The sequence below is a fragment of the Peromyscus leucopus genome, chromosome 9 (genome assembly GCF_004664715.2).
Source record: "Peromyscus leucopus breed LL Stock chromosome 9, UCI_PerLeu_2.1, whole genome shotgun sequence".
In the NCBI taxonomy this organism is placed as follows: domain Eukaryota; kingdom Metazoa; phylum Chordata; class Mammalia; order Rodentia; family Cricetidae; genus Peromyscus; species Peromyscus leucopus.
In genome coordinates, this window is record NC_051070.1 from 106,742,047 (window position 1) to 106,765,903 (window position 23,857).

At 44.6% G+C, this 23,857-nt stretch overlaps 1 protein-coding gene across 2 annotated transcripts in view; it reads left to right on the plus strand.

The window, feature by feature from the left end:
- Wdfy4 (WDFY family member 4) overlaps positions 1-23,857 on the plus strand; it is a 249,093-nt gene that overhangs the window by 131,175 nt on the left and 94,061 nt on the right. For both annotated transcript variants that reach the window (XM_037208721.1, XM_037208722.1), the window contains exon 40: positions 21,277-21,354. In XM_037208721.1, the coding sequence (XP_037064616.1) occupies positions 21,277-21,354 (78 nt within the window). The remainder of the gene's footprint in view (positions 1-21,276; positions 21,355-23,857) is intronic.

Consider the following 23,857-nt stretch of genomic DNA (forward strand, 5'->3'; position numbering starts at 1 on the left):
GGTCTACAAAAGCCAGCTCAGGGTGCTTTGAAAGATGTTTTACCATGTCCACTGTCTGCTTGGAGAATCTTGGGTGATACTGTAGTCAGTTATTTTTCTCCATAGCAGAGGATGTTGCTTTCTCACCCACTTGATTTCAGATGCTCTTATTTCAGAACAGGATGAGAAGTTGTCTTTCTACCTGCCATAAGAAAGATTTGTTTTGGTTGGTGGTTTCCCAGGATTCGGTACATAGTGACTTGGTCCATGTGCTTAGGCAGAACACTGTGGTAGACAAGAATGTGTGGTAGATAAGCCTCACCTCCCAAAGTTTCTAAAACCTCCCAAAATAATGCCACCAGTGCTTGATGCAATGAGCCCACGGGGGCAATTTGTATTTAAACCACAACAGTAATCAAACATCATCCTTCTGAGGCAGATGGCCTATCATGACATACATGTTCGTTTATATCATGGGAAGTCAGGTGAGGGCCAGGGGGACAGAGATGCTCTGTATCGTCTCCACAGTTATTCTACAGATTTAAAGTTATTCCAAAATGCAAAGCATATCACCATCTACTGACATGCCTGGGAAGAAAGGAATTGGCAAACAGAATAGGGGTCTGGACAGTGGGAGACACTGGGGGCCGGTGCAAGGGGGGTTACTTTAGGTTGGAGGCAAGAAGGGGAGAGGCTTGGATGGTGCCGTAGGTCAGAGCCGCCAGGCTGGAAAAGGCCAAGAGTGCTGGCAGGGGCAATACAGGAACTAGTGCCAGATAAAGAACAAATGACGCTTCTCAATGTATCCATAAGTACGAAGTTGAATGGGGGTGTGTGATGGGGTCTCGTTCATGTGCAGGTTAGGTAATAGGTGATGGTCCTGAGGCAAGAGAGAGTCCAGGAGGTGCCCCACTGTTTAGGTGGAAAGGGCTATAGCAACAGTGGTTGAAGCATCCAACATCAAAGAATAAAGGAAAATTCTGTTATCCAAGGCTGGGACCAGTAAAGACAGAAGCCCACCACGGCCAGAAGAAATGACTCTGAGAACAGGGAAAGCCTGAGATGTTGGAGGAGTAAAGCTTAAAAGAATCTGTTGGCAATGAGGTAGATGAAGGTCAGAGGTTGTGGGGGTCTCTGAGGTGGGAGCTCATCTGAACACATGCACCCGCCAACCCATGTCTTGTTGGGTGGAGCGTGAGCTGGACTTCTTCCCGACTTGTCTCTGGGAAATCACACGACACTGTACACCCATGCACAGCTTCTGTATCATCATCCACTGGCCCCATCGGAGGATGGAGACTAGTCTCCCATCACAGCCCGAGGGCTCGTGGAGAAGAAGGACACTCCACCAAGTGCTGACCCTGTGTCTACCACATTTCCATTGCACACAGTTGCTCACCCTTGTAGTTGCTGTTTTCAGACCACAGTAGAAAGGTGAAATGGCCTTATGGAGGGAAAGAGGGGCTGTGTGACATTTTCTCTGGAGTTGCTAAAATGCCAAAGATAAGTGTAGGGGCAGCTCTTGTACTTCCGCCTTGCCAAGACCAGAAGAACATTTGATTTCTGCTCCAAGTGCCTCCAGGGTCCTCTAAAGGTTGTCCTTGCCCACATATACCAGTTACATCAGCATCTCCATGAATACCATCAGTAGCCATACTCGGGGGCCTTGGATATCTTAGGGCAAGGTACTCCTGTGAGAAGGTGGCCGTGGATCTGCCGCTCATAGCCCATCTCCTATCAGCTGCATCCCTGATCATATACCATACACACTGACTCCCATGGAGCAGCCTTACCCATGGCCAAGGGCAAGATGCAGACCCAAACCAGAAAATCAATGGCAGCTCCATTGAGGAACACTCTTGCTAATGTCTTTGACAAAGGAAGTGACACTTGTGACCATCTACTCTAAACACGTTATTTCTCACCTCTTCACGGAAAATTTCAAACACAGGAATAAAGGGAACAAAAGTAATGAGTCTCTTTAAGAATTTCCTACTTCTCCTCAGCCCCTTTTCCTCCCTGCCACTCCCACTTTCCACCTACATGCTCAAATGTTTATGCACACGTATCTTCTCCTTAAAGGAATCTTAGAACTGAAAGAGTAATTGTGGAAGAGAACTCGAGTACACAGAACTGGAGAGTGTAAGGGTCCGGGCTCCTTGCTGTCATGTTTGTGCCGGTGCCCTCCTGATGAGGGGCTGAGGATGCTCTTGCTGAGGCAGAGCCTAAAAGGAATGCAGTCTGCTGGTGACACTGCCACCTTCTAGTCCAGTGCCTTGGTCCCTCCATGTTTGCGAGAGAAAGCACTCTGGAGCAAGCCTCAGGCTTCACTCCCTGGATTACAAAATTTCTGATCATGAGAGTCCAAAGGTTAGATTTTCAAAAACAGCTCGAATGGGCTTGGAAATGAAGTAGAAGTGTGTGATAGCATAGAGAGCAAGAGCTAAGGAAGTAAAAGGCAGTTACCAAGGTGAGCCAGAGTTCTCAGATGTCCTGTTGCAAAGAGCCGGCATCAGAGATGCTGAAGAGCTAATCCAAAGTTCAGAGCACTTGAAGCCCACAAGATTGTCACACTGAATATTATTACATACACATATAGCAAATGCAATTTAATGTTTATGGGCAAGAAAGGACTTTCACAGGATAAAATACGACTTTTAGAGATGTTTTTGGGGCAGGCAGTCTAAAATTGGGAGAAAATTAAAATACATAAGAACTTCTAAAATGAAGGTGCAGAGGGTCTAGAGAGAGAGAGGTGATCTCAGTGACATGTTCTCACTGGCATGCAGAAGAGCCACACTGTGACCACGAGACAAGAGATGTGTGGGACACTGGAAACCAGAAATAGCTACTCACAACCTGAACATCCAGACCCTCTGAGGAAGGTCTTGATTGTGAGGGAAAAAAAATCATAAGAGCTATTTGTTAAGGAATAAAGTCATTCACAAAGAAATGTTTTGGGGGAAAATGTGTCTTGAAATTTTAGTGCTATAAACTCTATTGCTAAGAACTGGTAAACGGGATCTGGGTTTTCTTAATTGTAATGGGCCAGACGGCAGGACCTCCTAGTACAGAGATAGTGCATAGGAGACCAAATCACGTTAATGAACAGGCCAAGGAAAGTTCCTTTATGGGGACTTGAACCAAAGGGACCCAGAACTGACCAGAGGTGGGCAGGCTGCTCTCTTGAACAAAGAAATGGAAGGCTTTTATTCATTTGAGGGTGAGACCAGTATTTCGTAATTGTCCAGTGGTCATGACCATGGTTTCAAAGTGTGTGTGTGTGTGTGTGTGTGTGTGTGTGTGTGTGTGTGTGTGTGCGTGCGTGTGCGTGTGTGTGTGTGTGTGTGTGTGTGTGTGCGCGCAAGCATGTGCGCAAGCATGTGTGTGTATGCACGTGCACACACATGAATGCATAAAAGGTCCTGGTCTGGACCTTGTGATAAAACTGAGGGACTGTAGGAATTTGAGCTCCCTAGAAAGAACAAGAGTGGAAGAAGCATATCCCAGATCCAACAGACAACAGAGTATGTTCACCCTGTGTTGAAATGCCGACTCCTTTCTTAGATGAACAGCCTACTGCATGCAGACCATGGCCGGTGTAGCTCAGTGCATTGTCCGCAGGAAATGGAGGATAGCACACCACTGCAAAAAGCATAGTGCTTGAAAGCCACAGTTAGTCACACAGGTGCCTGTGACTAGCATCAAGGAGCTTGCATGTGCGGGCTCTGTGCTTTGAAAGACCGGCAGCTCAGGTGTGGTGCTGGGATGCTGGGATGGCTACGATGCCACTGGGCCGTGGGAATCTCGCTGTTCCGTTATAATTTTACAGACCAATGTCATACATGTGGTTGTCGTACTCTAATATTGTTATGCATGTGTACCTGTAGTTTCTTACCCTAACATTGTTATGCATGTGTAACTGTAGTTTCTTACCCTAACATTGTTATGTATGTGTAACTGTAGTTTCTTACCCTAACATTGTTATGCATGTGTAACTGTAGTTTCTTACCCTAACATTGTTATGCATGTGTAACTGTAGTTTCTTTTTTTTTTTTTTTGAGACAGGGTTTCTCTGTGTAGCTTTGCGCCTTTCCTGGAACGCACTTGGTAGCCCAGGCTGGCCTCGAACTCACAGAGATCCGCCTGGCTCTGCCTCCCGAGTGCTGGGATTAAAGGCGTGCACCACCACCGCCCGGCGTAACTGTAGTTTCTTACCCTAACATTGTTATGCATGTGTACCTGTAGTTTCTTACCCTAACATTGTTATGTATGTGTAACTGTAGTTTCTTACCCTAACATTGTTATGCATGTGTAACTGTAGTTTCTTACCCTAACATTGTTATGTATGTGTAACTGTAGCTTCGTACAGCAGACATTTGTCAACAACAGTAGCAGTCCCATCATGGTGTCAGCACCCAGAATTCTGGGGATGATTAACAGCAGGCTGAAGGGAGGCAGTGACTGCCCCCTCCCCTCTTCCCTCAATTTAAGCAAGTTTTACTTGTCACCGTTTATCATAAGCCGGTTACAGGAATTTGAAAAATAGGCGTAAATGAACAAAAGCAAACACTGATACCTTTAATGATGTTTCTTCACTGAGTACATCATTTGTGAGACATCTTTATCTTCATAATAGAAGGATAATTAACATCACTAATTATCTAATTAAGTTCATTAAGCATCCACCAACAGTGCACCGTGAAGTTGACATTATGTTCCACCGTCAACAAATGCTTTTGATTTCTTAGGAAGTAATTAAAATGTAAATTAGCATGCAATTATATGCACAGGGGAAGTTTTGAATCAGATATTCATTTCAAAACTGCTTAGAGCAACATCGTTTTTTATTTTTTTCTTCGTCTTCAATAAAAAGAATCATTTTGCTATTAGCAGTGAGTATTGGGCTTGCCGTTGTGCCGTTCCGTGTTTGAATTACAGCAAGTCGGAACACCACGGCACTCAGCTTTGAGTTGACAGGTTTGCTGCTGTGCATTGTGGTTTCTTTTTTCTTGTTTGATCACTTTATTTAAAGTATTTGCTTATGGTTGTACTCTTCGTGTTAAAAAAAAATCACAACTGATTCTTTTCTTGCATAAATCATATTTTAAATTCTCTAACGAAGATGGCCTTTTAAAGACATTTTAGGACAAACATTTTGAAAGATTTATTTATTTTATTTTATGTGCCTGAGTGCATATATGTATGTAAGTACAGCATGAGTGTGCAGGAGACCATGGAAGCCAGGAGAGGGTATCAGATCCCCTGGAGTTGTAGTTACAGGTGGTTGTTAGCTGCCCAATATTGGTGCCGGGAACCAAACCCAGGTCCTTTGTATAAGCAGAAAATGCTCTTAACATCTGAGCCATCTTTTTATCCTGTTTTTATACATCTTTTCTGTCAGTTATGTTTGGGGAATCTAACCAGTGTTTCGAAGACAGCAGGACAAAACTGTTCTTTACCTACCCAGGAAAGAGAAACTGCACTTACCAATCATGTGATCCAGTGGTCCTTGCTTCCAAGTTTATGCTCTCCTGCTTTGGGTAACCTGTTGTTTCTGGAGCAGTATTAGGGCTGAGAAGAGTCCATAGGAGGACTAAAAGCAGTCTCATCCTTTGATTAAGACCCCTCTGTAGCACCAGGTTGTCCCCAGACACCTGCTGGAGGAAAAGCTCCCCACAAAAGAAACCTCTTCATTCAAAGACCCAAAGCTTTTATCATTGGGACAATCGGGCTCAGATTCTGAAATGTCTGTCTCCTAATAGAGCAGACAGCCCGATATACGATGTCCTCTCTGGCATCTTTGTGCGGGTTCTGTTGAAGCCATCTGCCTCCCAGTGTAGAGTCTGGGTCTCTATCAACCCAGCTATCAAACTACTTCAGCCCCTTCTTGGATGATGTCTCCAGAGATGGTTATGCAGGATTCAGGTCTTTCACGTTTAGGTAGATTTCAGATGAAGGCAGAGAACACAGGGTTCTGAGATTGTCTTATTGGTCATGGCCTGGCTGTGAATAGAACTCACAGTCCACTGACTGCCCATCACTGAGGGTATAGACAGATACCTGATGGTTGAAATACAGAGTGACTGATTTTCTAGTGTTGATGGTTTCATTAAATGCATAGTGAATGACAGTGGCCATGAGCTGGCTGGTCAGGGTGAGCAGAGAGCATCTCTGTCTAGTATTCTGACCTGCATCCATACAAAGGCTCCATAGAGAAGAGATGGTAGTCTATCTACAGTGTATGTCCTGACTTCTCCCTGAGCTCTGCAGAAAGCTGTGAGCTATGCTGTGCTTGCCATTCACTTAATGAAGGATGGCTTACTTTCATTTATCCATTAAAAGTGGACTCCCCTTAGCTGATTCATTATGTAGACATTGACTAGCCAGCAAGATCCAAAACTGACCAAGGAATCTGCAGCCAAAATCAGATAGTGCAGGTCTGATGTGCAGCAAGCATCTACCTTACCTACCCAATATAGCTTTCTTTATCATGATTTTCCTCTTGATTCATCCTTAAAACGTCTCTTAATATAGCCTGTCTTATTCATAAATTAAGCTTACAAAATTCACTCACTAAATAATCAGTATTAACATAGTTTACCTAATCAGAGTTGCTTGCATTCCTTTTCATAGTCGGTCATACTCACCCTTGTCTGGTCTGCATCTTTACTCAGGATAACTGACATGGTACTCCGTGAAGTCTGCAGGAAGTCACCTCTTTGACTATCCTTTTGATCACTCAGCCCTACACAAAATAGGTTGTTTGTTTGGGGTAATGGGGCCAGAGTGCAAAGCCATTCAAGAGGGCAGGCACTGAGGCAATGTGGGTCCTGTGAATCAGTGGTGCATTCTCTACTTGGGATCACCACTGCATACTGAAGGATGTCTCATTTCTAAATCATCCTTGGGAAAGTTCTCAGGGGAAAATGCTTAGATCTTCAACCCAAGCAGAGGTGTCTAATCTGAGAAGGCTAACAAGAAGGGCACTCTTGGTTAGTTACTGATTCTTTCCTTGGCCTTCTGTAGTGAATTATTTTATCAGATAGACGAGCCAATTGTCCCAGTGGCTGTCACAAAGGAACAAGAAGAATTCAAAGCTCTTAAGGCTCAAATCTATAACTCAACTCAGGATATATTTGAATGCTATAAACACTACCGTGTGGAATTCAGCAATGTGGGAATGACATCACTAAATTTATAGGGAAGGATCTCACACTCCCTAATTGAAGCAGGCCTTGGAGTATGGCTTCCTTCCTGGTTAGAGAACATGTAAGAAAAATCACAGCAATCACAGCAGATGAGTGTCAGACACACACACACACACACACACACACACACACACACACACACACGGCTCAAAATACTATGATTTTATAAATTAAAACACTTGAAATCATTTAGTCTTACAATTCTGGCTCAAATCCTTCTGAAAACTGAATATGGTCCTAGAAAGGACAGTCTTTCCTAGTGCTCTCTCTGAGGTTCTGATGTTTGCACAAGGACTTCCTTATAGCCTGAATGAACACTGGAATTACATTGGGGGCTAAGTGACCTCATCCCAGGAAATGCTTTCAATTTTTTGACATGAATTTTGGAGTGGGGCAACATACATTTTTATTGATTTCACTAAATTCAGATTTTAAAAACTAAAATGTATTCATCAAAGCAAAAAAAAAAATGCTTTATTGTTGCCAAAGACAGAAGTGTCCCCAACTATAAAAATGATGGAACGGCAGATGGCCGTGGAGTGGAGAATCAGGCTGGGGCCCTCCGGAGGCGTTCTGCCATTCACAACCCGCTAGGCGCCCCGCTAGCAGCCCGGCCGCTGGGGCGCCTGTCGCGTGAGTTACAGCCGCGTTCTCGCCCTGGGACCCATCTATTATGAGAAACCATTTTGGTTAATTAAAAAAGTCTTTCAAAGTCTCAGAACGGGAAGTTCGGGAAATGTCTTCTCTTTGCCGTTGTTGATGGGGGTGGGTGAAAACTCGGCTCGTTGCCCTGACAAAGAAGAGAGGAGTTGAACATAGAGGACAGTGTGGGGAGAGTGTAAGAAAGCCTTCAAGTCTGGTCCTGAGTGGGCCGAACGTGAGACCCCGCATCCCTGGGTACTAGTTTAGCACCTATACGACCCTAGCCAAGCATTAAGGTGGTGGCTGGGAGCCTTGAGTTAAAGGAACAATGGAGTGGCCAAGCTTGGGTTGGACCAATTTCGATTCATAGACTTGACGTCAGAGACTCGGTCTCCGCACTGGCGACAGTGGAGCAGAACAGACAGGCACCTTCTCTCTGAGGGGAGACAGACTGACCGCCAAAGGGAGCAAACTGTTAAGAAGCTTGGCATAGAATAAAGTAACCGAAGGAGAAACGCATGGCCTGTTACAGGGTTCTAGAAGGCTTCTCAGGAAGGGGACCACGGGATAGGAGGGAAGAGCCAGCAGCAAAGTTGAGGGTGAGAAAGATCTCGTATGTTGAGGACATGGACAGGCCCCTTTGGCTGAGTCCAGACATCACATGGAGGTTTAGACCAGAAGAGGGGGGACGGGAGCCAGATGCCAAGCATCATTCCAAGTTCTCCGGGGTCAGAGAGGGACATACTGTCTGTGAGTCTTTCTGCGTCTGCATGTCTGTCTCCATCCATCTGTAGCGGTCACTGCTCTTCTCCATCAGTCCTTCCTCCAGCATTCCATACACACTCACTGACTTCCCACTGTACTGCAGGCCCTCGGTTAAGGCTGGGGGACATTAAAAAGAAAAAGCATGGTCCCTGACCGTAGAGGCCCTCCTTTTAGGTAGGAAAAATCACTGTGGCATGATAGGAGGGTTTTTTTTTTTTTTTAAAGAAAACCCAGGCTAAGCATGGTTAGGAAGAAGTCAGCCTGAATCCTGAAGGAAAAAGAGGGTCTGAAGGCAGATTCATGGGAAAATAGTGGCCCTTCCAGATGCAGAGTGACAGTCAGTTATGACCATCTGCCTATGGGCCAGCTGCCAGTTTGGAATGACTCAAGTAGCATATCTAATTTTATGTATTTATTTATAATTTGACTCACTCTCCAAATGATCTATGAAACATTTAGATGAAGATGCATTCAATAAAGAAATGAGATTAGGAAACGTAATAGAAGAATTGGTTTCTGAGGAGTTGGACCATAAGTATGAAGTCTATAAAGACTTAAGTCAAGCTTCGGTTTGGGCCCAGCTTCCTGGAGACTATTGTGTGCAGGGAGGTTGGAAAGTTCACACATTAATGTCTCATCCACTGACGATGCTTCTACCCAGATGTGGGGCCTAGGCTTGAGATTAGAGACACAGGAAGAACACAGCAGAGGGACCCTGCCCAGCAGCTGAGCCCCGCCCCAGCTTGCCTTCACTCCCCTGCTGAGACCTTTCAAAGATCATATCTAATGGTTGTCCTGTCTCTGACCAACAACCATCATCAGGTCCCATGATGTCTGGAACAGTCTCAGATCCAGAACGGCTGGGTGAGAACTCCTGTGCAGCGGGCTTTTTACCACATTTCCAAGCTCATCTTCAGTCCTGCAGGTCCTTGCTCCTGCTGGACCCTCCCCTGGCTGTAATAACTCACTTGCTTCCATCTCTCCCCTGGGCATTCGAAGCTCCTACTTGGAGCCTTCCCCTTCTATTGCCAATCCTCTTTCCCATCCTCAAAGCCCACTGCTACTTCAGACAGCCCACCGTATCTTGTCTAGACTGACCATGACCCTGGGCTGCTTCATCTCAGTCTTATTTACTCTTTTCAGAAGAGTGTCAAATGCATGTTGGGAAAATACTACACCCTGCTCATCTCTAAAGCTCTGGGGACTTAGCTCTAAGTCCCTAAGCTCTAAGGCACAAGGCCCAGCTCAGGGGAGGCTCTTGCTTATACATTCTTTTCCCCACATTGGCTGCCCCTGTGAGTACCTAGACAAAGGGAGAAGGAAACTGGTTGCTGACCAGGTGACTCGGAGACCTGGTGGGGATCAACAATGGGCACCTACTAGTAAGGCCTGATGTGGGTCCCAAGAGTGGCAGGTGAACAGTTTCGGTGAATTCCTATGGGTAGGCGTGTGTGTGTGTGTGTGTGTGTGTGTCCGTGTGTGTCCGTCTGTCCGTCCCTCAGAAAGCTCCACCTGGGGCCCCAGGTAGCAGCTCATGCTGTCCTGAGAATTCAGAGCCAAGTTCTACTCTGAGGGTGGAAGCAACAAGCAACCTTGGCTAAGGGTCCTCAGTAAGCCTAAAGAAGGCAAGTTCTCTATGAATTTCAGCCCCCTGTTTTCTTCCTCTCTGTGAAATGTCAACAGAATCATCCAGGTGCTTCAATGTCAGGTGGTACTTGGAGTGAAAACACCTGTTACAGACTGGGCCTCCATAACTAAAGCATTTCAAGTCCCCAGTCCTAAACTTCTTGAGTACCAACATTGCTCCATAAGTGGGGGACTTCACACATGACTCCCTTTGAGGGGTTGTAGCCCAAACACAGGGTCTCTGAAAGCATAGCAACTTGTCCATGAGGCTATGGTTCACGTGAAGCATAAATCAGTTAGTGATTTATATAAATAAATTATCCACAGTATCTCTCACCATGAATGTGCAAATATTCCAAAATCTGCCAACTATGAAATCTGAATCACTTCTGGTATTTGCATGAGGGATGCTCATAGCTCAGGCCATCATAACAAAGCAGAAGATTGATTTGGTTTTCTGGGGAGCTTCCTGTTCTCTCCACTTGATGTCCATCCCTCTTATATGGTACTCTGAGGAACCAGGGATTAGGACACAGTTCAGTCCCTACCAGTGTCTTAAGCCTCAGAGCATGTCTCCTTGAGTTGCAAATTCTCAGGCAGGACTTAATATTCATCTTTTACTTGGGTACTTTCCTGTAATTCTTAAATGTCTGTCCCTTTCTGAGGAGGAGACTTGTGTGACCTCAGAGACACAGTGAGAACAGGCTGTTAGAGAAAGGCCAATCCAGTGACATTTCCCAATGGTCTTGAGCCACACAGAGGCCCTGACACCCTGAGGAAGAAGCGAGGGTTGGCTTCCTTTAGAAACCTTGCTTCTTGCAATTTTAAAGTCTTCATTCTTTGCTGCACTAGAGTGTTGCTGTTTTTTTCCAAGTAGTCAGTCTCCATGTACTCATGACGATTGAATTTAATAAAAACATCACAGTTCAAAAATAAGACAAATTAGAACCCACTGTTCATCTTAGAAATTAATATGTGAGTGAGTTTAACAAGAGATGAATTGCGCTGTGGTGAGCTGGTCCCTCTTCACCCACTCTGGGCCCCAGTTGTTTGTCATTATTGCTGGAAATATGATTATTACTCTGGTATTGCTTGACATTTATTAAGGATCCAGGGGCTGAGCCTCCACAGTGGAGAAAAGTGCAATTATCTGGGTACATGGAGAAAGAAAATCTCCTGGCCTAAGTCATCCAAACAGAAGTCCCCCCAAAGACCCTCAACTACAACTCTGGCTGACACAGAGCCCAGGCTACCCTGCCACTCAACCCCCTCACGTCTTCTTCACAGTGGCCAGCTGGGGTCTAAGGACACACCCACAGACATTACATGCGATTTGTTAGCGTATGGGGCAAATGTTACATTTACATTTTTTCTTTCTTATTAATTGCTGCTATTATTTACCCTCATCCAGGTTTCCTCTAAGAACTCAGACTTCGAGGTAGCTATGCCAGCTTTTCTTGCAAGGTGTGAAATATAGGAACTGATGAGGTACAGCCATCCCCCTTATCCACAGCTCTGCTCTTCGTAGTTCCAGTTACCCATGGTCTGGAAATGTTGGGTGGAATATTCTAGAGATAAATAATTTCTAAGTTTGAAATGCCACACTGCTATACACGGTGGTGTATATGGGATGAAGACCTTCACATCCCGTTCTGTCCTGCCCAGTGTGTAACTCACCCCTTGGTCTGATGTCTACCAAGCTGCACACACCTGCTTCCCAGCAGTTACTGAGCAGCCATCTTGGTTATATGATTTCCTTATTATTAAATTCGGCAATCACCTATCAGACAGACTGCCGGGGAACACAGTGCTTGTGTTCAAATAACCTTCATTTTGCTTGTGAACAGCCCCCCCCAGCACCAACCAGTGAGGCTGATGACTCTCATTGCCAGAGAAGCAGAGAAAGTGGAAGTTGTCAACAGGACAGACAGAAATCACATGTCCAGGATGCTATGACCTGTGGCCATAACGCCCTTCTTTCCACCCATGAGACAGCAAGGAGAGATGGTTTGTCTGTATCCATCTGTCAAAGCCGAGAGTCTGACACTGGGACATTGCTATTGAACCCCTGCTTCACTTTGTTTCTCCATTTTACCATTAATCCAGGGTCACTGAGGAGCCACAGGGCATGTGGTTGTCATGCCTCATTGGACTCCTCTCCTGGGTGACAGTTCTTACAAAGCCTTTGCTGTTTTTATGATTTTGATAGCTTGAGGAGTACCTGCCAGGCATTTGGTAGAGTGTCTGTAAATTTGATTTGTTTGCTGTTTTCCTTGGGTCATGGTGTTTGGGAAGGAGGAAGACAGAGGTACGGTAAGATCATGTTACAAGTGTGTGATAGTCATGTGAAGTCACCACACAGATGGCAACCTTCGTCACACTGTTGAGACTGTGTCTGCCAGCCTCCTCTCCTGCCGTTTATTTCTTCCTTTGCTTGTTCCCTGGGATTCATCCCACTGAGTCCACCCCACCTTTCAAATGCAGGACAAGGGAGCCACACCTGAAGGGTGAACATCAAGCTCATCACTGGAGATTCTCCTGCAAGGAAGGGTTATCTTTTCTCCTCCATCTGTTTATCTGTTTAATCTTTTATTTATCTCAGTAGGGACTCATCCATATTTATTTCACAATCAGGGCTGTGATCCATTAAGTGGCATATCTTGTTTCTCAAGTTGTTCTAACATACTGCTCATGGTATTTACCTGGCTTTGCCTTCCTTTCACTGGAACCCTCTTGGTCTCTTTTCCTGCCCTCAAATATGTTTTTGGTATTGTTTGGTATGGGTAGGGCTTTGCTGGGCTGGTACTCAGTGTTTCCCGACTGATGAATATGGAGTCAACCACCAAGCTAAATTTCCAATACTCACAAATGTTTGGTCACAGTTGCATTCTAACCAATCCTATCATTTCTGCTGTGTCTACTACTCTGGAAAAGTCCAGTTTAGCCACAGTGACAGGCCTTCTCAGATCCAACTGGCCCAAACTAGCCAGCTCATTTCTCACACACACTACCTGTGCATTGCAAACTGGCCAGGGATTCAGAGTGCCTTAGCCTCACTTGGTTACACTGGCCCCCAGAGTAGCCACTGTCTTGAATGTTCTAGCTCATGAGCAGGTTAAAGCAGAGCTTAAACAGCCCAGAGTTAGCAAGAAGTCTGGCGATACCACAGAAATACAGGAGGGGAGATCTAGAACTCGTGGTCAAAGAGCACTAATTCCTGGCATATTATATTTATGTTTTCATTTTCTTTCTCACCCGGATGTAATTGTTATTGTTTTAATTATTATTGTAATTGCCTATTTTTTTCTACCCCTGTTTTTTAAAAAAATCTCAACATGGTAGAAGCCTGGTCCCATGTCATTAAATCTTCTTTTTTTGACACTAAGGCTGCTGTGAACTCTTGTGTAGAGCATCCAGTTAGGAGAGGCAAAAGGCAGCTGCAGTCTGCCCTTTGCTGTGGAGACCTGTGACAGTCTTTTATGCAAACAGTCTGCTGTGGCTGCATAGTATTTTGTGACGGGGACACTGTATGCCTCTATGTGGAGATATGTAAATTGCTTTATTTTCTGCTTCTATAAATAGGTTGCCAAAAAAAAAAAATGCCAACTGAGTGCTTGTGCTGATATCTGATGGTATCCTTGGGACAGATTACCAGCAATGAAAAGAGTGGTCAGGACACGAAAGGACGGCCTGGTGCTCAGCTGCAGAAGCCAGGACCCATAACAGTAGCTCTGCACCAAGCGTCTAAGTAGAGTCTGAGCTTCTGCCCTCTGCTAGTGGCCTTTTTCTTTGTGAGGCCACACAACTGTGATTATAGGACTAATGACCCTTTGCACAAGCCAGCGTAATGACTCTTAGCAGTGGAGAGCGCGTGCTTCCCATTTGGACAATAGTGTCACCAGCAACTGGGCAGCCCCAGGGGTCCTCCGGACAAAGTGGCATCATCAGGCTGTGGTCAGTGGCTTAAAAATGATTTCTAGGTGGGATGTAATCCATTCTCCATCTCCAGATCAGGCCTGTATTCTGGAGCCCTTGCTTCCCTAAGGAGACACTGAGAAAGCAGGGCCCTGAGTACCTGCTCTGTCCCCCTTTAAGGCTCAAACAGCCTTTAGAGGCCCTTTGTTCTGCTTCAGGGGCTCTCAAGTTCTTTAACAGACTGGCAGTTGCTAAGCAAAGGCTATTCAGTTCCAATAAGTGACACAAAACTCTGCTGTGAATTTGTCCCTAATCAATGTGTCTCACTCATTGTTGTCTGGGCAGATGGGCCTCTGCCCTTGAATTGACCCAATTCTCTTTACTCTTGTTCCTGCATCCTGTGGATAACAACTTCCCAGGGTGCAGAAAGACTCTGAGGTCACAGGCACTTAAGGTTGGTTTAGATTGGAGAGACACACCCAGATGGAGATGTAGATGGGGGAGATGTTTGTGGTAACAGAGTCCAGATTCATCTTACTTTCCCATTCTGCCTACCGTCTCTGATCCTCACTTTACCTCAGTGTCTGATTCAGCTAATGGGAAGAATAACAACACAGGCTTATAGGAAGCTGAATATTAGATTGCTATGCACATGCAGGCCCTTTTATCAGCTGCAAAGTGCTACATGCCCATCAGTTCACTGGGTATAATGTAGAGAGATTAGTACAGCATTTGGATTCTCCATGCTCTTAGGTAAATCGCTGATGTGCTCCGGGTTGGTCCCTTGCCATTTGTCATTCTGCTCAAGACTCTTGCTCAACTCTCAGGGAGAAAGCAGAGCCATCATATTTTCCTTCTGTGCACTGGAGATGGAAATGAGCAGGTGCAAACTCCCTCATTCTCCAGGTACCCCAAACATCAAATCCATGTATGCATCCATTTGCATCCCTTCCCTCTGGGTCCAAGAAGAAGGGGCTTCTCTTTGCCATCACCCACATCCTGTGCCACCAGGGACCTTTCTCTCTCCTTTGCTTTTTGGCTTGTCCATTCTATGGCCATGCTCCCTTCCGTCTACTAGCAGCCAGCCCTGGGTACATGTTTTGGACTGACTACAGGACCCTCTACTGATGATGCTCCTGTGTTATAGAAAGTGGTGTAACAGTTACTTGCACCTATCCTATGACCCTCTGTGCACCTCCGACCATCTTTAATTGACTAATAATACCTGTTGCATTATCTGGGCTGTGTCCATGGTTGTTACACTGCACTATTTAAGAAGTGAAGACAAGGAAAACATCCCCTATATTCGGAATGGGCAGATCATTGCAGACAGACCTGATTATACAGTGCTATATATTTTAAGAATGTGGACTTAAAATTTTTGTTCTTCATTTGGTTGAATCCTAGGATGCTGGAGTCTGTCTGTCTGTCTTACCTCGACTTAGAGCCTGTTGCCTTGTCCCCATCTCCATTTCCTTTGTCTTGCAGAGTCAAGCTTCTGAAATGAGTTGTTCACATTTATCATCCCTGCATTTTTCTGTTCAGCCACCATTTGAGCTATGGCCATGGAATCATTCTTCTGAAATGACTTTTGTAGCCCATTTTCTAGGGGTGGATCATGTCCCTTTCCTGGCCTTGTCTCACGGCTTGTCTTCTGTGCATTTGTTGAGCTTGAACCCTTAGTTTTAATGAAGTGTCTCCTTTTGGTTCCCTTTCAACTGTCAGAGCCTTTGGCCTGAACCTTGCTAGAGTCCTCGAGGTTTCTGGCCTTGTCCCATCAGCCACCCACTTCTGTAATTGGTCTTCTGGGGGATCTTGTATGGTGACTTACCTACACTTGCTGTTAATAACTCACAGATACATATGGACCTTGACTCATTTTCTTGTTTTCCTCTGGGAAGACCCAGCTGTCTTTTTATCATACAATCAATTTTGTTCTTTCTTTCTTGTTTTTTTTAATCTCTTCTATTTTTTTCTTGACTTATCAGATTGAATTCACAAGGGTAGCAAACCAGAGATGTTAGAGTTATCCTCACCCTCTCTTGCAGTCAGCAGTTCTTACCAACATGTGTGATGGGCCTTCAACTTGATGCTTCTGTGTCTTGTGGATGCTCCCCCGCGGTGCCATGAGAGTAGCTTCAAGGAATTCCCTCTGTTCGGTCTTACCTTCACCAAATTCATTCTAAAATTGCTGCCCAGGTGACCACAAAAAGCATTAAATCAAAAAATGCTAAAAATGATGGGGGAAAAACTGAATTAAACCAGACTTTTATTTAAAATCTCTCTGGCAAGATTGAGAGGAAGCAATATCCAGAGAGCCTTGTCTAGACATTGGTTCAGGTGTTTCTCTCCTCCATGTGTCTGGGACATCACCTGTGACGCCACACTGGCCAGCCTGTAAGGCTTTATCTTTCCCATTACAAACCAGACGTGAAGTTCACCTGTACACTACAGAGCCAGTAGAAAATTAGAAGACGCTTAGTGAATGCTTGCTGTGTTTAACAATAGAGAGCAAATTAACTGAAGTGGAATGTCTGCAGGAATATAAATAGCCCTGGTTACAGCAGGGTGTTTTTTTGTTTGTTTGTTTGTTTGTTTGTTTGTTTTGTTTTTAAGGATAAAGGCAGCTACAGACAATTGCCAGACTTTCCCATGAGTGTTCCTTTGAATAGAGTAGCAATTTTTTTCCCCAACTGAACTTATTCACAATTCTAGTATTTTACACCCAAACATTTTCTTTGGGTGACAGTTTACAAAGTATTTCCACTCCACGGTCCCATTTCAGCTTCATAACACCTTAGCTGATAGACCAGGGAGATACAAGTAACTGGGTTATACATGATAGATTCAGTTTTAGAAAGACTGATTTGTTCATGTGATTGGCTGCCAAAGGCCAAGAACCAAGGTGTCTTAATTCTTTCCTGTTAATTTGTCCTGCTTTCTACCCCCACACTCACACTCTGCAACCTGAGACCAGCTGTAAAGCTGTTCCTGTCTTCTTGCTGAAGTGAGTCTGCCTGGGGCCATTTGTAAACCCCCCCCAGGGGGGAGGAGGCAGTCAGACAGGGTCAGACAAGGTGCCCACTCTTTTTGACAGGTGGCACAGTTGCTATCAGAAGGCATCGGCTTTATCGCAAAGGTCCCAAGAGTGCACCCTTCCTAGTTTGTTTCCAAAGCATCATGTTTGGAAGAAGTCTGGGCACTTGCCTTAGAAGCAGCTGCTGTCAGTCATTCACCACTTCTGCCGCTTTTATTGCTCATAAGCTTTGCCTCACTTACAAATGTTTACAAACATATAACAGAAATATTGAAGAAATTTTTGCAAACAAAGTTTAAAAAAATAAGAAATCACCCTACACTCATTACCCTAGAACAGTAACTGGATTTTAAAAATTATGTTGTTTTCATACTTTGCCAATAAACACCTTTCTATTTTATTGAAACATAATATACAGGGAAAATGTTCAAGTGATAAGTATGTAGAATAAGTATTGTCACCAAGAGAACACGTGGTTGCAACCCAGATCAAAAGCACAAATTAGCAGCACTCGGGACACACTCACCCAGGACACACTCACCCAGGACACACTCACCCAGGACACACTCACCCAGGACACACTCACCCAGGACACACTCACCCAGGACACACTCACCCAGGACACACTCATCCAGGACACACTCACCCAGGACAACTCACCCAGGACACACTCATCCAGGACACACTCACCCAGGACACACTCACCCAGGACCCATTCTGGCCAGCAGCCGCTCTGCCCTAAATTGTTTCTCTCCTGAGACTGAATACCATGTGCTATTTTCCCATATTTTAAATTTTATATAAATATATTTTTCTGTTTCTTTTGCTTAAATTATGTCTGTAAGCTTTAATGATGTTGTTGTATGCAGCAGCAATTAATTTTCTCTGTAGTGAAGGGAATTCTCAAGACTTGGTCTCAGGAATGCTTTACTTTCTTAAAAATTATTGAAAAGTCAAATAAAAAAGCTTTGTTTATGTAGGCCATAAGTACATTGGCATTTATTATAAAGGAAACTAAAACAGAATTTGGAAACAGAACGTTTATTAATTCATTTGAAATACCATAGGAAACATACTATCTGTAAACATCAAAGACATCTTAAGTGAATAATAATAATTTTTAAAACAAAAAGATCATGAAGAAACTCGTTATTTTATATTTTAATAAATATCTTTACTGCCTGTAGGACTTGGTGAAAGACTGGTTCCTCAAAACATGTTTCTTTCTTGAGTCTGTTCAATGGCTTGTTATTCTTGTTGACATTCCTGAAGAAGATCTGACCTCCCACAACTGTGTAGTAGGAAACAATTTAGTAACCTTTTTAGGAGAGGGAGGCAGTATTCTTTGGTAGACACCAAGACACAATAAGTAGCAATGTTTTTATTTGGGGGGTAGTGTGTTCAAGACAGGGTTTCTCATATGAACCCCCAGAGATTGAAGCACAAAGCCCAGGACCTGCTGGGTCGGTACCGGGTCCTTGGCGTATACATTACGCCTTCCAGTTTTGTGTTTTTATCTGACTCCTGGGTGCGACAATGAGTGGGCCTTTGTTTCTTGTGCCTTCTTTGGGCCTCTTTTCCTTCTGTTTGATCGTTTTGTCTAATTCCAATATGTTAGTTTTGTTTTATCTTATTTTATTATTTCCCTTAGAAGCCTCTTTGTTTCCATATGAGAGAGAAAGGGGGTGGATCTGGATGGGAGGGGAGGTGGGGAGGAACCAGGAGTGGAGGAAGGGGAAACCATAATCAGGATGTATGAAGTGAAGAAAAAATCAATTTTCAATAAAAGGAAAAATTTAAAAAAAGAGAAGAATGGAAAAAAGAGAGGAAGGAAGGAAGGGAGGGAGGGAGGGAGAGAGGGAGGAAGGAAGGAAGGAAGGAAGGAAGGAAGGAAGGAAGGAAGGAAGGAAGGAAGGAAGGAAGGAAGGAAGGAAAGAAGGAAGATAGGTCCAGGTTGAAACCTTGGTACAAAAAGGGATTTTTTTTTTTTTACAAGAGAATGTTTACAATGGAACACTGAGGAAAATGTTGTGTTACAATCAGAAACATAGAAAGTACACTGTTCAACACTGCTGGCTCTGGAATAAACAAAACCTAGATGTAAGATGAATTGCTAAACAGTCTTATTAATAAAAACCCAGAACCAGATATTGGGGTAAAAGCTGAGAGATCAGGGAACAGGACAAGCCACAGCCAAACTCACGTCCAACTCCTCAGCCTCCAAAGAAACCTACTTCCTGTATACCCATGCCTATATGCCTTTCTGTCCCTGCCATCTCACTTCCTCTCTCCACCCAGCTACATTACTTCCTCTTTCTGCCCAGCTCCGTCACTTCCTGTCTGTTTGTACAGACCTTCAGACCTCTATGGTTAACTTGTATTGGAATTAAAGGCATGTGCCATGATGCCTGGCTCTGTTCCCAGTGTGGCCTTGAACTCACAGAGATCTGGATGGATATCTGCCTCCCAAATGCTAGGATTAAAGGCTTGTGCTGTGTTACCATTGCCTGACTTCTATGTTTACTATAGTGGCTGGCTTTTTCTTCAGATAAGCTTTATTAGGGTGCACAGTATATTGGGGGACACAATATATCACCACACCCAGATTTAGACTATTAAAGAAAAGTACCTCTATGATATTTGTCTGTAAGTAAATCTGTGTATTTTCTTGATTAATGGTTAATATGGGAGGGCCTAGCTCACTGTGGTCAGTGTCACTTCAGGATAGGTTTTCTGGGTGCTAGAAGAAAGCAGAGTGTGGAAGCCAAGAGGAAGCAAGCCAGAAAACAGCACTCATCCACGGTCTCTGATGCAGTCCCTGCCTCCAGCCTTGTCTTGAGTTCCTGCCCTGATTTCCCTCGGTGATGGGGTGTGACCTAAGAGTTCTAAGGTGAAATAGACCCTTTCCTCTCCAGTTTGCTTTTAGTCATGGCATTTTGTCACGGCAATTAAAAACTCTAAGACACACAGTATAGAAAAGGCATGTTTGAGTCTTCAGCCATCTCAGGAAAGCCTGTGGCTGGTGGGAAACTGGCACATTCATGGGAGCAGAGATGAGTTTCCCAGCATCCTAGTGCTTAAAGTCTCAATTTTCATCATGTTTGGCAACACACGCTGCCACTTGTTTCGTTGGAAATGACTTGTTCGGTTGGCTCATTTTCAAGAGAATATCTGCCAAATACTCAATGTTAATAATTATGGTTTTGCCCATCAGTCATTCTTTCAAATAAAAACAATGCTATTCTGTGGCAGAAGTCACTAGTTCAGCTCACAAGCATGCTCACTATATAACCACCTGTCCTTGAAACAGACATCGGTTGTATTTGGAAACGCTTTATGTAGACTTGCCATTTTAACACACGGACTAGTAAACCAGTGGGTTTGAGGAAGGAAACTCAACAGAAATCCCACCTTTAAGTCTTCATCCTCCGTGTGTCTCCAAACTGAGGCTGCAGGAGCCTCTACTCAGCTTCTCCGTCTCACCTAGCTTCTCAGTTATCAGCTGCTGAAAGAGGTCATGGATGCAGAAAGCTGTGTGTAATTCCCCTCACTGCCCAGTTTCCAGGACCTTCATTCTCTGTGGTCTGAATACCTTGGTGGACTTGGAGATTAACTCTCCAGCCCACCAATTCAGCCATAAGCCCCACTGAGGTCAGCTATTTAGAGGCTACTTTCTGCTTAGTGGCCCAACCCTGTTCCATTTAAAAATGTGCAAGTATCTCAAAGCAAAAAGCAAAGGCATTAATATTAGGCACACCTCGGTAAGCTTTCTTTCTTTCCAAGACTGTGGATCAAGTCTTATCTCTCTTGGCTAACACTGTACTGTCTGCCGTAGAGCAGATTACTCAAAGCCAGCATTTTGGTAATTTTTCTAAAGAGGAAGGCTGAGCCTATCACAGTCGGAAAAGAAAGCGACACACATGTGTGCGTGTGAATATGTTGTGTTAGTGGATCAACGTAGGCGAAATCACTATTCACAAGATTGTGACTGGTTTTGCCAGCAGACCCTTAACCATCATTTCCTGTAGCAATTGGTCAGAGTGGAGGCATGCATCTCAGTCTCCCATGCATCACTAAGCTGTGGCTCCCTTTCTCCTCTAGGATTTTGTGTCCTGTATAGAGAATTACAGAAGAAAAGGACAGGAGCTGTATGCGTCTCTCTACAGAGACTTTGTGCAGGTAAGAAACAAGGCATGCCTCTTCACTATGGAGTATACTTGGAGCTACCTTGAATCAAGAGAGAAAGCGAAAGAAGAGAGACTCAGAAGGTCTTTGTTTTAAGTTTTAGAGTGCAACAGCCAGCAACTGATTGCCAATGACGGGTCCAGCTTTCTTGGCTTGCACAGAGGGTCCAGCACCCACAGCTCAGCAGCAGAGGGGCTGGTACCTGTCACTGTTCACTCTTCTGCTCACTAACCATGCAGTAGGTGGACATTGAGAGCCCAGGGCACCTCAGACCCTGCTGGGAGCTGCAGGTGCTGTTATGAAACACTGAACTGGGTCTCATGTTTGGATGGCTTCACTATAAGGGGGAGATTCACATTAAATAACTTCACAACTCAGTAGCTATTTGTGACTTATAGTGGGGATTTAGCAAGGAGATAAAAGATTTTAACCAAGGAAGAAATCTAATCTGGGCTACTCGGATGCCTTGTCTGAGGAACGGAGCAATTTAAGCTGAGATCTGTAGAGAACGGCATGGGCCGAAATATTTTAGGAAACAGGGAGAGAATGTGTGCGAGGGTTCTGAGGGAGGAAGGAGGTGGATGCCGCTGATGTGCTGGGAGAAGTGGTTGGAAGGACCCAGGATGGGAGACACAGAGTGAAGCTGAAGCTGGGCCCAAACACGGAAGGTTCCTGTCACATTGAGGTTTTGGTTCTAAACTAGAGAGCTGTCACCAATAAGGGAGGGCTTTGACATTTAAAGCTCCCATGCAGGTGTGATTTCTGCACAGTCAAGCAAAGCACTCTCACTGTTTTAACCCCTTCCCTTCCATAGCTATTTTCTAACCACGAAGATGGAAGGAACAAGGTTTATGTCCTTAGCTTGTGACTGGTGGACAACAGATATTCCACATACGACTGCATAATGGCTGAGGAGTTGGGCTTTAGTTGATATTAAAGCCAGGATCTTAAATGAGCACTCATTCTACAACACAACACGGCACTCCGTGTCAAGACTTAGCAATTTCTCATTTACAGAGGAATGTGTCTGTGCCAAAGCCTATGCCCTGTGTTGAAAGTGCAGCATCTATAATGCTGTCAATCTGCCTTGAAGGTGATTCGAACTCAGTAGTGAGGCCACGGGTGAAGAAGAATCTCCAGGACAGGGTGACAAGGCTCAAATTGGAAGGTTCTACTGTGAGAGTACAGTGAGTGAAAGAAATCATTAGCGCACACACATGCAGGTGTTGGGGTGGGGGAGTCCCAAAGGTTGAGACGTGGTGGCCTGGTGCTGGGAGCCAGTCTATCAGCACAGCTTCCTGGACATCAGACCCTGCAGGTGGGAGACACAAGGTTTGAAGTGGGCTCCTGGCAGCTGTCACGGGGAGCAGCCAGAATGTCTGGTATGAAGCCTTGGACTAAGATTTTGTTGTGAGCACTTACCTGGCTCCAACACTGTAGACTGCATTACAAAGCTTGAGGGTGCCTTGCTGACATATTTGTGTACTGTCTGTGGCTGTGGGACAGGCCCTTGCACATCAGTTCATCCTCCGAACGGACTCACTGATTTTTGTCTGGAGTGAGCAATGCTGTTAACGCAGTCAGTTGTCATTGAAGGGGAAAAATAGATGAGTTTAGGTTGCATTCTTTTTTAGGGAAATCCACTTTACACTTAGGCCATTTTGAGGCACAAGATTTATATATGTTATCAGCATCTCACCAAGAGCCTTACATTTTTGTTTCGAGAACCTGGTCCACTAATTTCTGCCTAGGAGAGAGCTGACATCTGCACTTTCTAAGTTCCGGCTGACTCTGCAAAATCAAAAGTCCCTGTCAGTAGGGCCAGGACTCAACAGAGGTTCCAGCTGAGAAAGGAGGCACCAGTCTCCTGAAATGCCAGCCTGGCTTGGTTTCATAAGTGGGACCTGACTAGGGTTCAGAAATACTTGAACAATTTGTGTGATTTACTATTGGTAGTTTTTTATTTATTTTAGAAAAATCAGCGTTTTTGAAGGTATTTTGTGTTTCCAAGTCTTTAAATATTTAAAATGTTTCAGAGGAATGCAGATATAATCACTGTCTGCTGGAGATAATGGGGTCTGGAGCACTCACCCCACTTTTCTGAGGGCCAGCATACTTTCTAACACACATCACGTCCACAAAAGTCAAGCTCAAAGTTTAGTCTGTTTGTTTGGAGACAGAGTCTTGCTTGCTATGGAGCCCTGCCTGGCCTGGAACTGCCTATGTAGACCACAGTAGACCACGTTAATCTCAGAGAGATCCGCCTACCTGTACTTCCCAAGTGTTGGGATTAAAAGCACACGCCATCACTCCTGGGACAAGCTCAACCACTGACAGAAGTTAGCGTTTTGAAATCTGATGGTTACTCAAGGTCGGCTTCCGCTAACTCCATGGTTCTCAACCGATAGGTCTCGGCCTCCTTGGGATAACATATCAGGTATCCTGCATATCAGATATTTACATTACAATTCATAACAGCAGCAAAATTACAGCTATG